Source organism: Glossina fuscipes, unplaced genomic scaffold, assembly GCF_014805625.2.
Source record: "Glossina fuscipes isolate IAEA_lab_2018 unplaced genomic scaffold, Yale_Gfus_2 27, whole genome shotgun sequence".
In the NCBI taxonomy this organism is placed as follows: domain Eukaryota; kingdom Metazoa; phylum Arthropoda; class Insecta; order Diptera; family Glossinidae; genus Glossina; species Glossina fuscipes.
The window spans coordinates 1,132,819-1,149,836 of NW_023998422.1; the positions used below are offsets into that span (position 1 = coordinate 1,132,819).

General features: G+C 34.1%; 1 protein-coding gene across 3 annotated transcripts in view; it reads left to right on the forward strand.

The window, feature by feature from the left end:
• The window catches only part of LOC119635993 (ecdysone receptor), a 62,183-nt gene that overhangs the window by 22,294 nt on the left and 22,871 nt on the right, over nt 1-17,018 (forward strand). Inside the window, exon 1 of one of the 3 annotated variants that reach the window (XM_038031060.1) lies at nt 7,041-7,835. The exons of the other annotated variants lie outside the window; for them this stretch is intronic. Within the exon in view, the coding sequence (XP_037886988.1) occupies nt 7,214-7,835 (622 nt within the window). The 5' untranslated portion in view covers nt 7,041-7,213. Of the gene's footprint in view, nt 1-7,040; nt 7,836-17,018 lie in introns of those variants that run through there. 3 annotated transcript variants of the gene reach the window in all.

Here is a 17,018-nt window from a genome sequence, read left to right on the forward strand (position 1 = left end):
ATTATGTGTTTGCAAAAATGTTGATCACTTTCTCACTTGAAAAAGACTAGCTGGCGCACATATAAAGCCCAGAGATCTAAGTATTAGGTGTTTGCAAAAGTTCTGGTCACTTCTCCATCTAATTTATTTTTAAATTTTTGCTTAACGGAACCATATTGTATTAGGAGTACTATTAGATGCCTGCTAAATTTCTGAGCACTTCTTCACTTCAAAAAGGCATTTATTGTGGAAAGTTGTGTGGTACAATGAAAACAGTTTCCATCATTTTTTACAAGATTTTACAATATTTTTGGCAATATGGCGATATCATGGCGAAGAATATATTTTGCAGCGGCCTACCCACCAACCCATTTTCACAATTTTTCAACTTTGCGGTGTCGCATGCCAACCAAGCCATGCTGCACCGATCTGAACAAGTGTTAATCAGGAGATGCCATATCTGGTAAGAACGCTGGATATGGCAAAGCTTCGCCTTCGAGCTGTAATAGTGTATCCTGAACAACTCTGAGAGACATGTAGCCAAAAATTGCATTTTCAGGCAACTCGTGTCACTACTTTTCAACTATTGTAACCAAAACCGACAATTGGGATGCGATGAAGCAGCATCACCACGAACTTGGTGGCGTGCTTGGCGGGCTTCGGCAGTGAATTTGTTCATATAAACGACAAAAGTAATGAATTTGGAAGAAGAAGAATTTTGATCACTCCACGATTAGCGTCGACGTAGGCTGAATAAATCAATAATGTTAAATGAAAAACCGTTATTTTATATAGAGGAAGATCAAGACCATCGAATTTAACCGTTCTGTATGTTGGAATTTCCCATTCGTTTATCATTTTCACTTGCAGAAGTCGCTGATCAAGACCCCACTCGCAAACACCTAATATAAATAAGTGGAAAAATTCTATTCATTATCTTAGTGATTCTGAACCCCCCATCATTTCGATAATCGTAGAACTATTCGGAACATATTGTTAATTATGTGTCTCAAATTCTTTATCCTCTAATGGAGAGAATAGCAAACAAACGTAGTTTTATTATTTGTAAAAAATGAAAAAAAAAAAAAAAAAATGAAATCCGACTTTAAAAAGAAGAAATTAAAAAAAGTTTTAAAAAAAAGTGTAAAAAATTTTAAAAATTGCTTAAACTCGCTACAGCTTGATTATATTTGACGCTGACATCACGTTAATGATTTTCTTATATTTAGCAGCTTTTTTTATTATAAGTCTCCAGTAGTAAGAATTTTTGGCAAATTTTCGATTTTATGTGCATGCGAATACGTATGCGTGTGTGTGTGCAGGTATATAAAAATATATATATTCTGATATATATATGTATATATATATACAAAATAAGAAAATTAGATTAAACGTGAATAATAAAAAATTAAATTAAAAAAATGAAAGAAAAAAAAGTTAAAACAAAAATCGACATAAGTCAATTTGATGAGATATTAACTTTTTTTCTTTTTTTGGTTTTTTTTTTATTTTTCTTTTATAATATCAACTGATCTAAATCTAACGATTGACAAGTATATATATATATATATATACATATTTATATAATTGTATATAAAAAAAAAAAAAAAAAAAAAAAAAAAAAAAAAAAAACACAATTCTATTAAACACATTTTCGCATTCACATTGAATATAAAGCTATTTATACGAAGGTACACATTGAACTCGAAAGAAAGAATATAGCTTGACATGACGTGATTTGCTGGCTGGTTGACTAGCTGAAAAAAACTTGTTTAAGTTTTTGTGTTTCTTTTACTTCACTCTACTCCACTTCGCTTAATACCAAAATACAAGTTTTATATATATATATATATATATATTGTTAATAAACATACATACATACATATATACATTAACTTTTTCCAATCCTCTCTTTTTCTGATTTTTTTTTTTTAAGTTTAACAATGTTTTCTGCTAAATTAGGTATGTACGTATGTATGTAGATATATATAAACATCATTTGTTGTCTGGCTGAGTCGTCGTTATTGACCGTCAAAGTAACTAGCTGGTAGTATGAATAATATATGTATGTTTTGTATTTTATTTTATTTTGAATTTTTTTTTTTTTTTTATTTATTTATTTATTTTATTTTTTTTTTATTTTTTTTTTTTGTTTTTATTTATTTATTTACTTGTTTTCTTTTTTACTTTGCTCTTCTTTTGTGATCTCTGTGTATTGCGAGCAACAAGGGGCTTTGCACGCACACTTGTATATATATATATATAGAGTTGTTTTATACCACTACTGTTGCTGGCGTTGTTTTATTTTTTTTTTGCTGCTGTTGTTGTTGTTAAAGTTAATGATTTCGTTATTAACGAAAATGTATTAGTGTGTTACACAGAAAAAGTAAATAAACAAATCAAACAATTGTTTTGTATGTGAATTATTCCGAAAGACACTCACTAATGCATATATAAATATATATCCATATATGCATATCTATATGTATATATATGCATGCATATGTATAAATGTATGTATATATGTATATACATAAATAAACTGGTGCTCGCATATATATATATATGTGTGTGTGTTTCTGCGCACAGTGCTTTCATTTCATAGCATATTTAAACAAATATCGCAGCCAGTTTTTGCAGAAAAAAAAGTGAAATTTCATACAAGCGCACATACAAATGAATATTAGTTTAGCGAGTTTTAAGTTTCCATTGCCATTGAATTACTCATTACTCAATGCCAATGGCCAAATATTCATCCAAAATACTTATTTATATATGTATGTGCCTACATAAGCAATAAAATATGTAATTACATTATGCTTTACCGTACATATGCTGCCGGCATATTAGTTGTAAAGGTCCATTTACCGTAGCTAGCAATGTTTAGGTAAGTTTTCTTGTATATTTGCCACGCTATCATCTTTCTCGCAACTTTTTGCTGCATAATAAGTCTGGCAAGATGATAGATTTTCGCCACTTCCATGTGCAAGCATTTCATAATTGAATATATAAAAGAATTTGCGATTTCAAATGTGTGTGATATCTATCCCTGACTTGAAAAAATTAAGTAAAGCACATAAACACTTCGTCGGCTCTTGAAAATCGCTCAGTTTTTCTTAGGTCTCCACACTCGCAACTTTTCAAGTTAAATATCCATTTTGTAAAAGAGAATTTCAGTCAGCCAGCTAGATGTCCCATTCGCTCCGGTACTTCCGATTGAAGTCTGTCGCAGAAAATTCTTAAAGTAGTCCTCTTCAATTTTCGTCTTACGTCGTATCGTTGAAGACCTTTACAGTCAAGTTGCAAACAAATTCGTTCAAAAATTCATTCCCAAAGGCGCCCTGACCTATAAATCAAGATCATCCGCGGTTAACGGGGAATAAAGCAGCTTTTTCTACGCCACCTGGATAATAACTAGATAAAGCATAATACTTCAGATGAGTTAGAGTTCATAGCTTGCTGGAATTATAAAATTCGCAAATGTTGAGATCGAAAGTAAAAATTTCGCATTTCTTTAGTATTCTCAGCAGATCTGGAGAGCAGATACTGTTAGCAACCGCTGAACCACTTTCAATCAAAAAACTGGCAAAAGCTTTTAAGGTTCTTTGATCGAAAAAGTATAACGAGAGTTTAACAAGAGTTCAAATCTATTGCTAAGGATGAAAGTTAGCATAGGATACTTTGAGGTAGTGTGGACACCAAGGACGGATTTACATTACCCTTTAGCAGTAGAGGAATACATTCTAAGTTTTCTTAGTGTTGAATAAATATTTACTAAACATATCATATTTCCGCCCGCGTCCTCTTTATCTTTTCACTCCCACTTTTGTCATTTTAATAAATTGAAATTTTTTTCTTTTTTTTGTATTTAAGAAACCACTGTGCTTTGTGTTTTTGTATTTACCTTTTTCTTGTTATTCATTGTACCACAAATACAAAGATGGGTGCATATGCTGTCCATTTGTTGTTGGGCTGGTTGGCTTTAGTGCTTTTAAACTTGATATTTAAGTTGTTTTTTATTTTTATTTATTTTTTTTAATTTCGTGTTTTTTTGTATGTATAAAGAAATCACAGAGAAATAAAAGCGATATTAATGCAAACACGTAAACGTACAGACACATACCTATGCACTCATACAAAAATAATTCGTAAACCAAAATTAAACAACCTGCTCCGCTCCAAGACAGGTTTAATCACATTCGGTATTACTATTATTATTATTTTTTTTTTTTTGCTCGTACAAGTTCTGAAATAGCAGCAGGGAAAAAGAGCAAGAAGAAGGAGAGGGGGGGGGGGGGGGCCCCAAGTAGAGGAGATGTAGAGGAGAAACACTACATGAAAGGAGACCAACTAGAGCAGCAGTGTGATAATAAATTGAATTTAAGTATTTTTGCGGTTTGTACCTTTTTTCGCCTAATGGTTTTTAAGAATGATGAACGATAATATATTCATAAATTTGATCTTAGATGAGACTGCGAACTTCTATTCTGCTATGAGTATTGTATGTACTTAAATTTGTAGAATTGAGTAAATAATAATATATAGAATCGTCCAAAAGAAGAAATGTCTTCTTCTTCTTCTCATTTTTTTTTTATTTTTTTTATTTGTTACAAACTCTGAATTTAGTGAAGGAATATTATATCGATAAACTTTCTTTCTCGGAATTTCTTAAAAAAGGCCAGTTCTCTGAGCGCTTGACTCGCTGCTGAAGCATTGTAATTGTTTTAACTCTCACGATTTCGGCATCTAATTGAAGCTTTCTTTTCGGGAAATGGCACGTGGTGCTATTGTTTTACGTGCTTTGTAGCGGGTAGCGCGACTTTACTGGAACAACTAGGAACCTTTTCGGAAAAGTCCGAAAGTCCACTTACAATAGCCAAAAAACCGCCACAAGTTGCCACTCATTGTGCTCGACTCTTTACCTTGGGTTTTCGAAGACTCAGATGTGACAATTTTATTTGCTTACATACTCAGGCAGGTCAAAATGTGCATAATTTACTCAGAATAATTTTGTTGAAAAAATCATGCTAATGAATGTTCAACACACAATTCCCGAATTGCCGGCATTGTTCATGATCTGCTACTGATACCTATATTGTCGGCTACTTTTAAGCACGTAGCACTACAAAGTGAGTTTGCGATAACCACACTATTTGCGACGGTCCCTGAGCGGGAAAATCTCGGTGTTCGTAGCAAAAGTGCCGATACTTTCAGCTACCAGCTGAAGTGAAGGAATCGTCCGAGAAGCTCAAATTTACTGATTAAATTCCAAATAGCCATGGCTGAGAATGCTGGATAATGACTGAAAGCAATAGGGGCTTTAGGAATCGTCTCGCCTCTATTTTCAATATTTTTCTAACGAATTTTCATCATTTCAAGGGGTAAACATATTCAAATTGAAGTCGTCTAATCCATGACCAAAACCGGCAGTCTCCATTGCCTATAACTGCACTTCGATTCACATCACTGTGTGTACATTTTTGACGGATTGGTTTCTTAGCGCGGTTTGCCAAACAAATGTCTATTTTTGTGGAAATCAAAGGAAAAAAGAAATGAAAGAACTTAGATCAGATCAATATTAAACTTACTTTACCAGATATAGGTAAAACCACAGCTCTTAAGTCTCTTAGAATTAGAAGACCATCCAGCATTTATAATTCTATATACATGTAATCTTGTACAACACAAATAACATTAAAGCGAAATATTTTAGCAAATATAGACAGGTAGAGAGAGAAAGATGTTCTTACTAATAAAGACAAATAGTAAGAATAGATAGATAGGAGAAAAATCTAAAATACAAATATTCACAATTCGATTCACATATGAAATTTTCGTAGCTTTTATCTACCAAAAGTCATCATGATTCGAAAATGATGTGAAATTTAAATTTATGTCAGGAACTTGCGTATAAGTAAAAGGCGGAAATTTAAATCAAACCTTCCGTGAAATGTATGAACATAAGAAGGAGCGAAGACGAAGAGACCGGTGGCATACATTATTTAATTCAAATCTATTACTCTTCGCAAATTATTCGCATTTTTGTAGCTACGCCGAAATATCGGAGATCTCACAATCATAAAGTATATGTATTTTGAAGCGAACAGAAGATGGACGCGTCCATCTGACCATATTGTGCTAAAACTACTCGGGAACCTCTGTATATATATGTATAAATGTCCACCTATATACATATTCACCTATGCATACATATACATATACACACACATATATATGCACATATATACCTCTATATATGTATACCTATATATATGTACAAATATATCCGTAAATATGTATACCTATAAATATATCTGTAAATATGTTTATATATATATATATGTATATAGGTATATATATACATATTTCAATTCTATATATCCCGATCCAAATCAGCAAGTAATTGTTAAAAACCCTGGAAAATTTTATTACCTAATTTATCCTTTTAGGTTAAAGGAACTATGGATCAGAAGTTTAGATAATAAAGATTCTAACAAAAAGTTGTTAAAAGGCAATACGTATGCCCTTAGGCTTCCAAATTATTCATACTTTCTATTAACTCGTAAAACTCAGTTTTTTTTTCCAAGGAATTTATTCGAAAGAGGATCGCAGATCTTCTTCTTGCTAGCTTTTCATACAAATTTCTTGTCTACTTAGAAAATTCTCACCTTCGCACCAGTATAGCTATAAAATAAAAAGTGGGCGATGAGCATAAGACTTCCTTTGTTTGTCGGACAGTCGCAGTAGCAAGTGATTTAGGATTTACAGTGAATCTAAAACTAGGCCATGTAAACCTGAGGACTTTCAGCATTTCAGCAGCAGCAAATATTTTAAAATTTGAAATGCGTAAAATACAAACACACATCCTACACTTTTCTTAAATTGATGCCTTTCTATGTAGGTTTTGGGCAATGGCTGAGTGGCACTTTCATGATTTCGTCTTGACATACAAGTATGCTTCGTAGTCAAAGAATAAGAATATATTCTAAATGCATAAAATAATAACAATAAGAATGTTCGAGTTGCAATATAATTCATTCATTTACTTTCCCACAATTCAGAACAATGTAGAATTAAAATGCGTTCAACGAAAGATAACACGACAAAGGTGTGCTTTGTCAAAAAGTGAATGAAAAAAATGTTAATAAAAAGTTAAGTGAAGTAATAAATAAATCGTGAATTAGGAAGAAACTATCTATGTTATATAATAGCGGGAATAAAGTGTTTTTTCCAAATGATGAAACGTCGCTGGTCGAATAATGGCGGTTTTGCCGCTCTACGTATGCTTGAAGAATCATCCTCGGAGGTTACTTCCTCCTCTAATGGCTTAGTACTTTCTTCGGGTTTAAATATGTCGCCATCGTCTTTGGATTCACCAGTGTACGGTGAACAAGATATGTGGTTATGCAACGATGCCGCAACAGCATATAATTCAAATCAACATGGCGTTATAACGTCATTGCATGGCTGTACCTCCACTTTGCCCGCCCAAACTACCATTATACCGTTACCTTCGCTACAAAATTCTAACACGAACAGTAATCCAAATTACGGTAGCAATAGTAACGGCAACAATGGTGGTGGCGGTGGCGGTGGCAGCGGCACCGGCAATGGCAATGGCAATGGTAGTGGAGTATCCGGCATAACCTCTCTTAATGGCTTTAGTTTAAGTCAAGCTACGCACAGTATAACGAGTCAACAAATCATTGCTCATCAAATGGCTCAGCAACCAAATGGTATTCCTTTACAAACAAGTAATGGAAGCTTGCACGGTTTGCAACATCATCAACTTAATAACAATGGAAATATGATGCATCATACTCCGCGCAGCGAATCAGCAAATTCCATATCTTCAGGTGAGTTACTTGCACTAGAATCTCGCCGACAATAGAAAAGGCAATGCTATGTCCGGCATAACGCTATAAAAGTGTTTCATTTAACGAATCCTAATATTCTCTGTACTGCATAAGAGCAGAATCATTAGAACATTTAATAAATGCCCGCTAGTTTCCAAGATTACTGTAAGCTAGTGAACAAAATTATTTGAATCTAATGTCTTTAACCTTCCGCCACTTTAGTAAAGTACGACTTTACCTGTTCAAATCGAATCCTGTTGAGTTCGTTTCGTGGACGAACCGATAAAGCTGTTCACACATGACAAAATCTCCATTCGGGTGGTTAGATGGACAGTATACTGTACTGCGGCTTACTTCAATCAAGTAAAGCTGCAAACAACCACAGGTGCGACTGAAGCGTAATATGTCAAAAGTCATGATATAGTGATTTTTCACCATACGGTAAAACAAACTCCGGGAACGTTAACAGCATTGAACTGGAACGTGTTACAATCCCATCCCTTGTGTATCCCATCGGCCACTACCTCTTGCGCGCCCTTATTTATTCAAGAAGGCCTTTCATTTTTATGGCGATAATCTTTAAGAACTGGTTGTGCTCTCTGCCCGCAATTCATATTCTGCCTAAGAGACAGTAGAAGTAATGCTTATCGTTAGACAATAATCTGAATAAAATGTCTTGTGTCAACTTTTTTTATAATATACGTTCAACGTTACCAGTACAGAATTTGTGGCAAGGGTTTAACGTGGGTTCCTGCCTGAAAGGCTTAACCCCACGGTGGCCCAAACCACTTTTAAGCGTACTACGCCCCCTGGCGAGTTAGACAACCCCCACAGAGTAGGGGCCTAAACAGCACCAGAGGCCAGAACAGTTTATTGTGTATGGAACAATAAACCCCACTCTGGTGAATGGCAAGACCTAGCTGCACTCAATTGTTCCATTTTAGCTAGGAACTCGCCAACCACAACCACCACGAGTACTCCCCGAAGGGCCGCACCCAAGCAGTCAGGACTCACAAATTGATCAACTGACTGCTTCCGCCATAAGGCTTCCACTGTACTTGTTGATCAATTACCACCATTACCCGCAGGCATCCGTGACATGTGTTCAAAAGTAAAAATAGGTAAAAGGGGAAAACTTATTCTTCATATCCCTTTTCCATTTTTGCATGTATTAATTAATTTACCAGACATTTTCTATCAATCGGCCAAAGGGAAGGCCGTCCGTCAATTCCTTTTTGCATTAATAGTATAATTAATTTATTTATTTGTTACGACTTAAGGACAAAGTCCATCATATACCCGCAGGCATACGTGGCTTAGTGAGGCGAGCTTCCTGACCCCCGTGGCTCCCAGTTTATTTTGCAAAGCCTTATGGCATACTTTGGGCGGTTGTTAAAAACAACCGTACTTGCTTCGGATCCTCCATACTTTCCTGGTTGCTAGCACCAAGTGAACTACTTTTCTTCAAGATATATAGGTCTCGGGTCTTGCACTGAACATGGTAGACTAGTCTAATGCACTCTACCATGCACTCGCTAGATTACTACCTTCATTGTACTTAAATACCATTCAATATATTTCCTCGGTAGTAACTAGCTTATTGAGTAAGAGCTCTTCTTCCAGCCAACCCCTCCACCATCTATCAGAAACTCGTCGCCGAGTTAGCAGCCCAAAACCTTAAACTCTTCTTAGCCGGCCGAAGCCGTTGCCCGGGGATCACCGCTGGGAGGTGAGAGTTTCGGCACATCTATGCTTCTCATCAAAGCATAGTTCATCTCCCCCGTTACCAGTACAATCAACGGAAACATAATGCGTAATTGTTCTTGCGAAAAGAAAGTCATAAGAATGACATAAAACAATTATGGAATGGTCCTTAAGCGCCAATTGTGTTTTCTTGAACCCTTCAGGGATTAAGCATGTTTACACGCATTGAACGCAATTTGATAAATTCCGTTAATGGGAACCGAATATGCGGAAATACTCATTTCAATCAGTCAGAATAGCTTTTTGTCCTAAACTCCTAACGTTGCCACATATACCGTAGTTCTTTGAATGACTAGCTTTACCACCAGCCATATACTATTTATTTTCGAATTTTCCAGGAAAATATTTCTGTAACGATTTCTTCGCTCTGGTAACTACCTGTGCGGGATTTTAGATTGATGATCTCCGCTAACTTGTATTAAGAGAATAATAAGAAGTAATTTATACTCGTCGTTGACCGTATGTGTTTCAATATACATCATCGACTGGTGTAAGATGCTTCATCGCAACGTACACCACAGATTCTTTCACTTGATATTTATATATACGCATATCGTGTATATATTACGAGAACACCAAGTGTTTTATTACTTGGCAACTTTCGTAGGCAATTGCACCAATTAAAACCATCATCTTTACATACCCTGTCCTGCTTACGTGTGGATTCGGACGTGTTGTGGCGGAGACATGCATCAGTTAATTTGACATTTTCAACTTAATAATGTTAACTAATTTCGTTACTTGCGTGAAAAATACGATTAAAAAGAAAAGCTTTTAAATGCCTTTAGGTAATAGCTTTACGGGAAAGATCGACTCTTTTCCACTCATTATATATATCATAGCCAAGAATACTCAATTCATATTTCCCATGTCATTGCTTCAATATTTAACGAATTATTGAAGACAACAAAAACAAAATAGTGATAACAAGTAAGAATATTATAGTCGGTAAAAGCCGTTCATTAAATACACTACACCACATTGTCCAACACAATTCTTCCTTCTATTATAGAGCACAAAACTTATATCTTGTTTCTACAAAAAGCGGACCCAAACCGCAACTTAATGTAGTGTTCTTATGTAAGGCAAGATCAAAAAATAGGCGTAGACGGTCAATATTTTCGAGGGTTTATTTTTGTATGAAATTACTTACTATTATGGGACAATTTTGATTACCACATATTAAAACTAAAATAATTTGTGCTCTACAAAGAATCAATTTTCGTCAAAATCCTTATTAGGGTAGTTTACAAAATATGGGCCGAGATGGTCCAAACTTGCTACAGTTAATTTTTTTATGCTACATTACTATTGTGATATAATTTTCATTAAGGCACATTGCAAATTATACCTTTTTTTCGTAAGAATTTCAGTTTTCGTTGTATGAGGGGGGGTTCAAAAATTATCCCAGCCTGTCCAAAGCTTTTAGAATGCCGAAGTACTGCTATTTAACCACTTTTGTGGAGAAATTTTGAAAATAACAATTTTTTCGCATATAACGAGAGTAGGGCACTATATGTGGACTGGTCGAAAAAATGGACTGATCCGCACCATTTTCAATAGCATTCGTTCTTACGTCAAAACATGTCATTGCATCAAATTGCATCAAAATATCCTAAAAATTGTGACCTATAGCTTGAACACAACTTTTATGGACAGGCAGATAGACAGACTTAGATCAATTCAGTTTATGTTCCTGAATCGATCGGTATAATAAAAAGTGTCTGTATTTTAAGCCCTTCTGCGTACGTCCCCACTGTACCAGAACTACCCTGTACCACAAGTGGTGTAGTTCGACCTTGCTACTTTTCGAATATCACTGGACAGTGAGGTCATAAATACTAGAACAAGTTCTTAGTATGATTATGTGGACGGAGAAAGCAAGAACGCAAAAATAAATCGATTACGCAATTTACAGAGAGAGAGAGAGAGAGAGAGAGAGACAGAGATCAAATTACTATATATATGTATCGTTTATGAGATCTGCAATGCGTACAAACATTTTACAAATCCCAAAGTATTCCCCGTGTTACCCTATTTCCATGTAAAAGCTGAATAGTGGTCAATGTCAAAATATTCAGTCCGAGACGAATTTAATTTCTTTGAAATTTGTTATATCGCATAACTTCAAGCGTCTTATTTAAAAACAACTTTTTATTTAGAAATTCTCTGAACACATTCTTGATCTCTTCTTACGTCTCAGCTTTGCTGCCTTGTCCTTTCCAAGGTGGCAGTCAGGCACATAGAAACATCGTTCTCATGTATGCGCGCGCGTTTCATACAGTGTAGTAGTAAGTCGATCTTTATTTTGCTGGGTCATATCTTATACTCGTAACCCAATTTCAATTTACAAATTTTCCTGTAAGAGTGTTAGAGAGCGTGCAAGCAAGCAAGCAAGCAAGCGTTTATGCGTGCATATAATAATATATATATATATATATTTTTTTTTTTGTTCCACACTATAAAAACAGCAACAACTCTGCAATAAGAGAGTTTGCTGAGCAAAAAGAAAAAAAATAAATAAAAACAAAAAAGCAAAAACAAAAAGAGCAAATGCATGATTAAATCTCTTAAGTGTGTATGCATGCATTTTTGTGAAAAAAAAAATAAAAGAAATGTGCAACGAAAAAACAAAAAAAAAAAAAAGCAACATTTCCGAAGTGCATTCGGAGAGCAGTGACCAAATATGAAAACAAACGAACGAGCGGTCAAAGTCATCATGTGTTCGTTTGCTCGTCATGAAGGACATATTCAAAAACATATACACATGCATATATGCAGCTAAAATTTGTTACGCGCATATCTACCTATACAGTGATAACCTTAAATACAAAAACACGCGCACATGTATATATATATATATATATCCGTAAACGAGCAAAGAAATGAAGAGACCCCAATTTAATTGTTATGCATGCAATGCGTTTCAATAGAGTATACATTGCTACGATAAGCAATGCGGCGTTAGGTAGGTAGGGGCAAGTAAGGGTAGACGAACTGTTACCTTCATCATCATGTAGCTTACGAACTCGGCGAATAGTCAATGCACTCGAACTCGTGCACATGTTGTGTTCATTTTTTCTTTTTTCTTGTTTTTTTTTTTGTGTTTTTGTGTTTTGCGTATTTACATGCACACGAACTGCATTGCATTGCATTGCATTGCACTGCATTTCATTTGTGTAAGTGAATGTATACACGTGCAATTGTGCAAATATATAAATAAACATTTTCTTATAATGATTCTTTGCACAAGAGTAAAGCATCATGTTCTTCGCTGGAACACTTAATGATTTACAAGCACGCAGCAAAGAAATGCACATAAATGTGTGCGAGCAGCATATACGGATATCCATGCATGCATACATACATACATACATACATACATACATATACATTTATGTAAACAATTCATGGCTGTTTACAAAAATTTCACAGTTGTATTGTAGAACTTTTCAACGATATATTAAGGCCTACCTCAAGATAATTATTATTTAAATATATATATATATATATATATATATATATATGTTTTTTTGTTTTGTTCTTTTTTTTTTTTTTTTTTTTTTGTGTTGTATACAAAAAAGCAAAGTTCGGTTGTTTGAGGGCATTTTTCTATATACATTCATACATACATGTTTAAATGCGTACAACATTATAATTTAATTAACGAAAAGAGAGGGATATATATATATATATATACATAGATATAAGATTACGCTCGAGCTTATGCGTGCTTTCTGTTGTGTTCTTGCATATAAAGCAATCCACACTCTGTTGTAATTTTTCTACTCAGTAAATAAGTAGTGATCTAAGCATATACTGTTTAAGTTATCTAAGGTACCAAAAAAAGGAGAGACAATTTTTTTTATCTCAAATCAATATATTTGAGAGAAAGAGAGAGAGAAAGCTTACATTCCTTGAATACAATTTCCAAGCATTAGTGATTATTTTAATACTAGAGGAAGTATTTGTCAGATCTTCGTTTATTATGGAAAGCATTTTTCTCGGTGTAAAAGCAAAAAAATTATATTTTTTTTAACGAAAGCCTGGCCGTGTACTAGATTTGTGCTCTTCCTTCGAAGGGCGAATGGCAGCAGACATCCTAAGGTAAGCATTATTTATCACCATAAGGTTTTGACGTCACTTACAGCCTAATCCAGTCTTCAGGCAAGAGAAGGGAGAAATAGTAGGTATAACAGGTACGATCTATAGGAGATCAATACAAATTTTTACAGAAGTCACATAAAACTTATGACAAACAATTCCTTAGTTAGCAAACTGATACGATGATAATAGTGTCGTCGGGTCTATCATTTTCAAAGGCTGCTAAACCACCAAACCCAGCTTTTCACTTTAAGATGATAGATAAAATCTAAAAATTCAAATATGTTGCTAACCCCATTTTATGACACATGCACAGTCAACGATGCACGCGGTGTAAGCCTAAAATAGGTTATTACAACCTATATAACATATAATAAATAGTGCATCCTGGCAATGTGATGGAAGATTTTACTGTTTTTATTTATTTATAATTATGCGAAAAACGATATTTTCTTTCATAAAAACGAAAAAGTGTACAGTCACTTAGATATTGGCAGGGAAAAATATTTGCAAAGGTCGCGTAAAGCATCGTTAAAAGAAAGTAGACAAACCTTGACCTGTAAAAACGGTTGCAATAAAAGAAAAAATGCAACAGCACGAACAACTGTATGAGATAATAAATAGAAACTTGAAATAAATATTTTCTAAAGTCATCGAAAAGGTCAAAGTACACAAAAGTGAATATGACAATAAAGTTTGTCATAGAACTGCAAGATGTGCTATTAACAAGATACAATGTAATTTTTTATAATGGTTTACAAAGATCAGTGCCAAAAATGTGTCATAGGTCAAATGTGATATACATTTTTATTACCTCTTATTAACTGATTAGAGGACATTTAAAGACTGGTGAAGATGGTTAACTTGCCTTTTTAATATCATCACAATACTCGTAACGTTATCTATTTATTCCCTACCCTACTCTAGTAGAAGAGTGTATTATTAAGTGTTAAGGATGCATGCTATGCCCAGCAGGACTTGAGATGGACCCACGTTTGATTATACCGATCAATTCAGAATCACGTTATGAATAACTCCCTGAGTCGAGCTAAGCTTATCTATGCGTCCGTCTTGTTTTCTTGTTTTCAATATGCAGCTCGAAGTTTTTAAGTTCTTGGCTCAAGAATGGATCGGATCAATTTTTCGATGACTTCGCCTATAACGACTTATTTTGAGAATATTAGTGTGTTGGGTATACTATTCCACGGTAGGCCGTAGCCCCCTGTAGCCTTTTTACTTGCTCTATTTATGATAGTCTCGTCATAGACCTATGCAATGGCCAACACGCGCTCCCTACTGCCAAAATAATAAAATTATTATTAACAGAAAAAGTCAATTTTAATTACACAAGGGCGTCCACGACAAGACAATAATGAGTGTGGTTTCATTGAATCATTTAGAGTTAACCACCTAAGAGAAATCTCCATGTCATTAAAAGGAATGAGTTAGTAAAAATGAGCTCTCATGCCGAAGAATAAATGTATTTAATGGAATTTAATAGATTTATTTGGAGCGATTATTGCTTTCGGGCCCTGTACAATTGAAGAGATTATGCTTAACGCCTTTACCATATTCTCTTTTTTTTTTGTTGATGAAAAACACTTGAGATGCAAGAGTTACCAAGGTTAGGTTAGTTCTTTTATTCTCCAAAAAAATAAGATCACAATATCTTGTATGGGAAAAATATCGGTTTCGAAATGCTTTGGCAATTCTTCTGCAGCAAAAAGCAATCAAAAATTTTTGTATCCAATGACGAGATGGTTGCATAAACTGAACTATAAAAAATCTATTAAGGGAAAAGATATCGGACTATTAGAGAAACTATTGCACTAATTGTGTCGTCCTTGAAGGAGATCACTTTGATCAATAAAGTGGCAAAAAGAAAGATCTTTTTCTTTAATCCGGGAATTTATTGACCGATAAGTTATTATGTAACTCTTCCAAATTCGAGTATACTTGTGTCTTATCCTGAATTGCACGGTTATTATTGCTGTCATTAACATAGATCTAAAATGTACAAGAAGACGGTTTAAGACGGAGCATTATAAGTTTGTATTATCATAAATGGTTTTCTTATTTTCTTTGTTAAGAAATGGAAATCAATTACCCAAAAGGAATGTGATACTCCTTCTGTGACACAACTCAATAACTAACCAACTAAAAGAGAGCCAAATAAAAATGGTCTTGATCCAGCAGCGGACATATTAACATCTATCAATACATTTTTCCAATTTTAGCGCTTTCGTTCGTGGGGTGGCGCCTTTCAAAGTCTCAAGCATAACTAGAAAAGTGAATTATTTTCCTATTGCTCTCTTACTACATTTTCACACATTCATCTTCATCTTTAGTTTGCTCTGTAATAAATTTAGATTCAAAAGAGTGGGAAATTTTACGCCTTCTAAGCGGACGATACCATTAAAACGCTATTATAATATTTTAACTATGGAAATTATCGTCATTATTATGTTTATTATTATCATTAATGTGGTTTGCATTATGACTACAAAAACAAACAAAAATTGCACGATCAGTAACTTTTGCCAACAGGTTTTCATCTTTTATAAATTCACTTAAATTAATTAGTAAATCATTCTAATAAACTTTGAATGAGAGAAGAAGCATTTAAAGATAATCACTAAACTAGTCTCAAACAACTGGTTGCAAAACCAGTAAATGAACAGAATAAATATATATATATATATATAGGTAGATGGATGTACATGAACAGCTTTCGAGATTCAGCTCAAGTTGTATGCAGTAGCACTCTCACTTGCTTCACTTGCACATTACCACAACTATGGCCACTTCAGGCAAACTATGGCTACGACGTTAACTACACAAATAACTATCCATCCATCTGTCTGCAGATAGTATACAGAACTTTAAAGTGATGTTGTTCTATTCACTTTTTCTTCAGTTTCGCGCTTTAAGTGAATGTTGTTTGTTTTCTGTTTTTCTTTTCTTTTTTTTTTTTTTTTTTTTTTGCTTTCATGTTTTTTATAAAACGCTACATTAACCAGTTTTCTGGTATGATATTACTGACTCCTTTTACTTAGCTTTACCAACGTAATGGAGAAAGTTAATATGTAATTTTTTCTATTATTATTATCTGCTGCAAATTGACACTGATTTTCTCTTTTCTTTTATGCTCATTACTACATAACAACCGTGGATTACTGATTTTATCATTCCGTTTGTGAAAAGTCAAAAAAATAATAATAATTAAACATTTTTTATAAGTGTAACTAAAGTGAGACTCCAAGTACCTTCTTTCCGTCCACCTACTTATTTACGCGATAGTTTGGAAATAGTCCG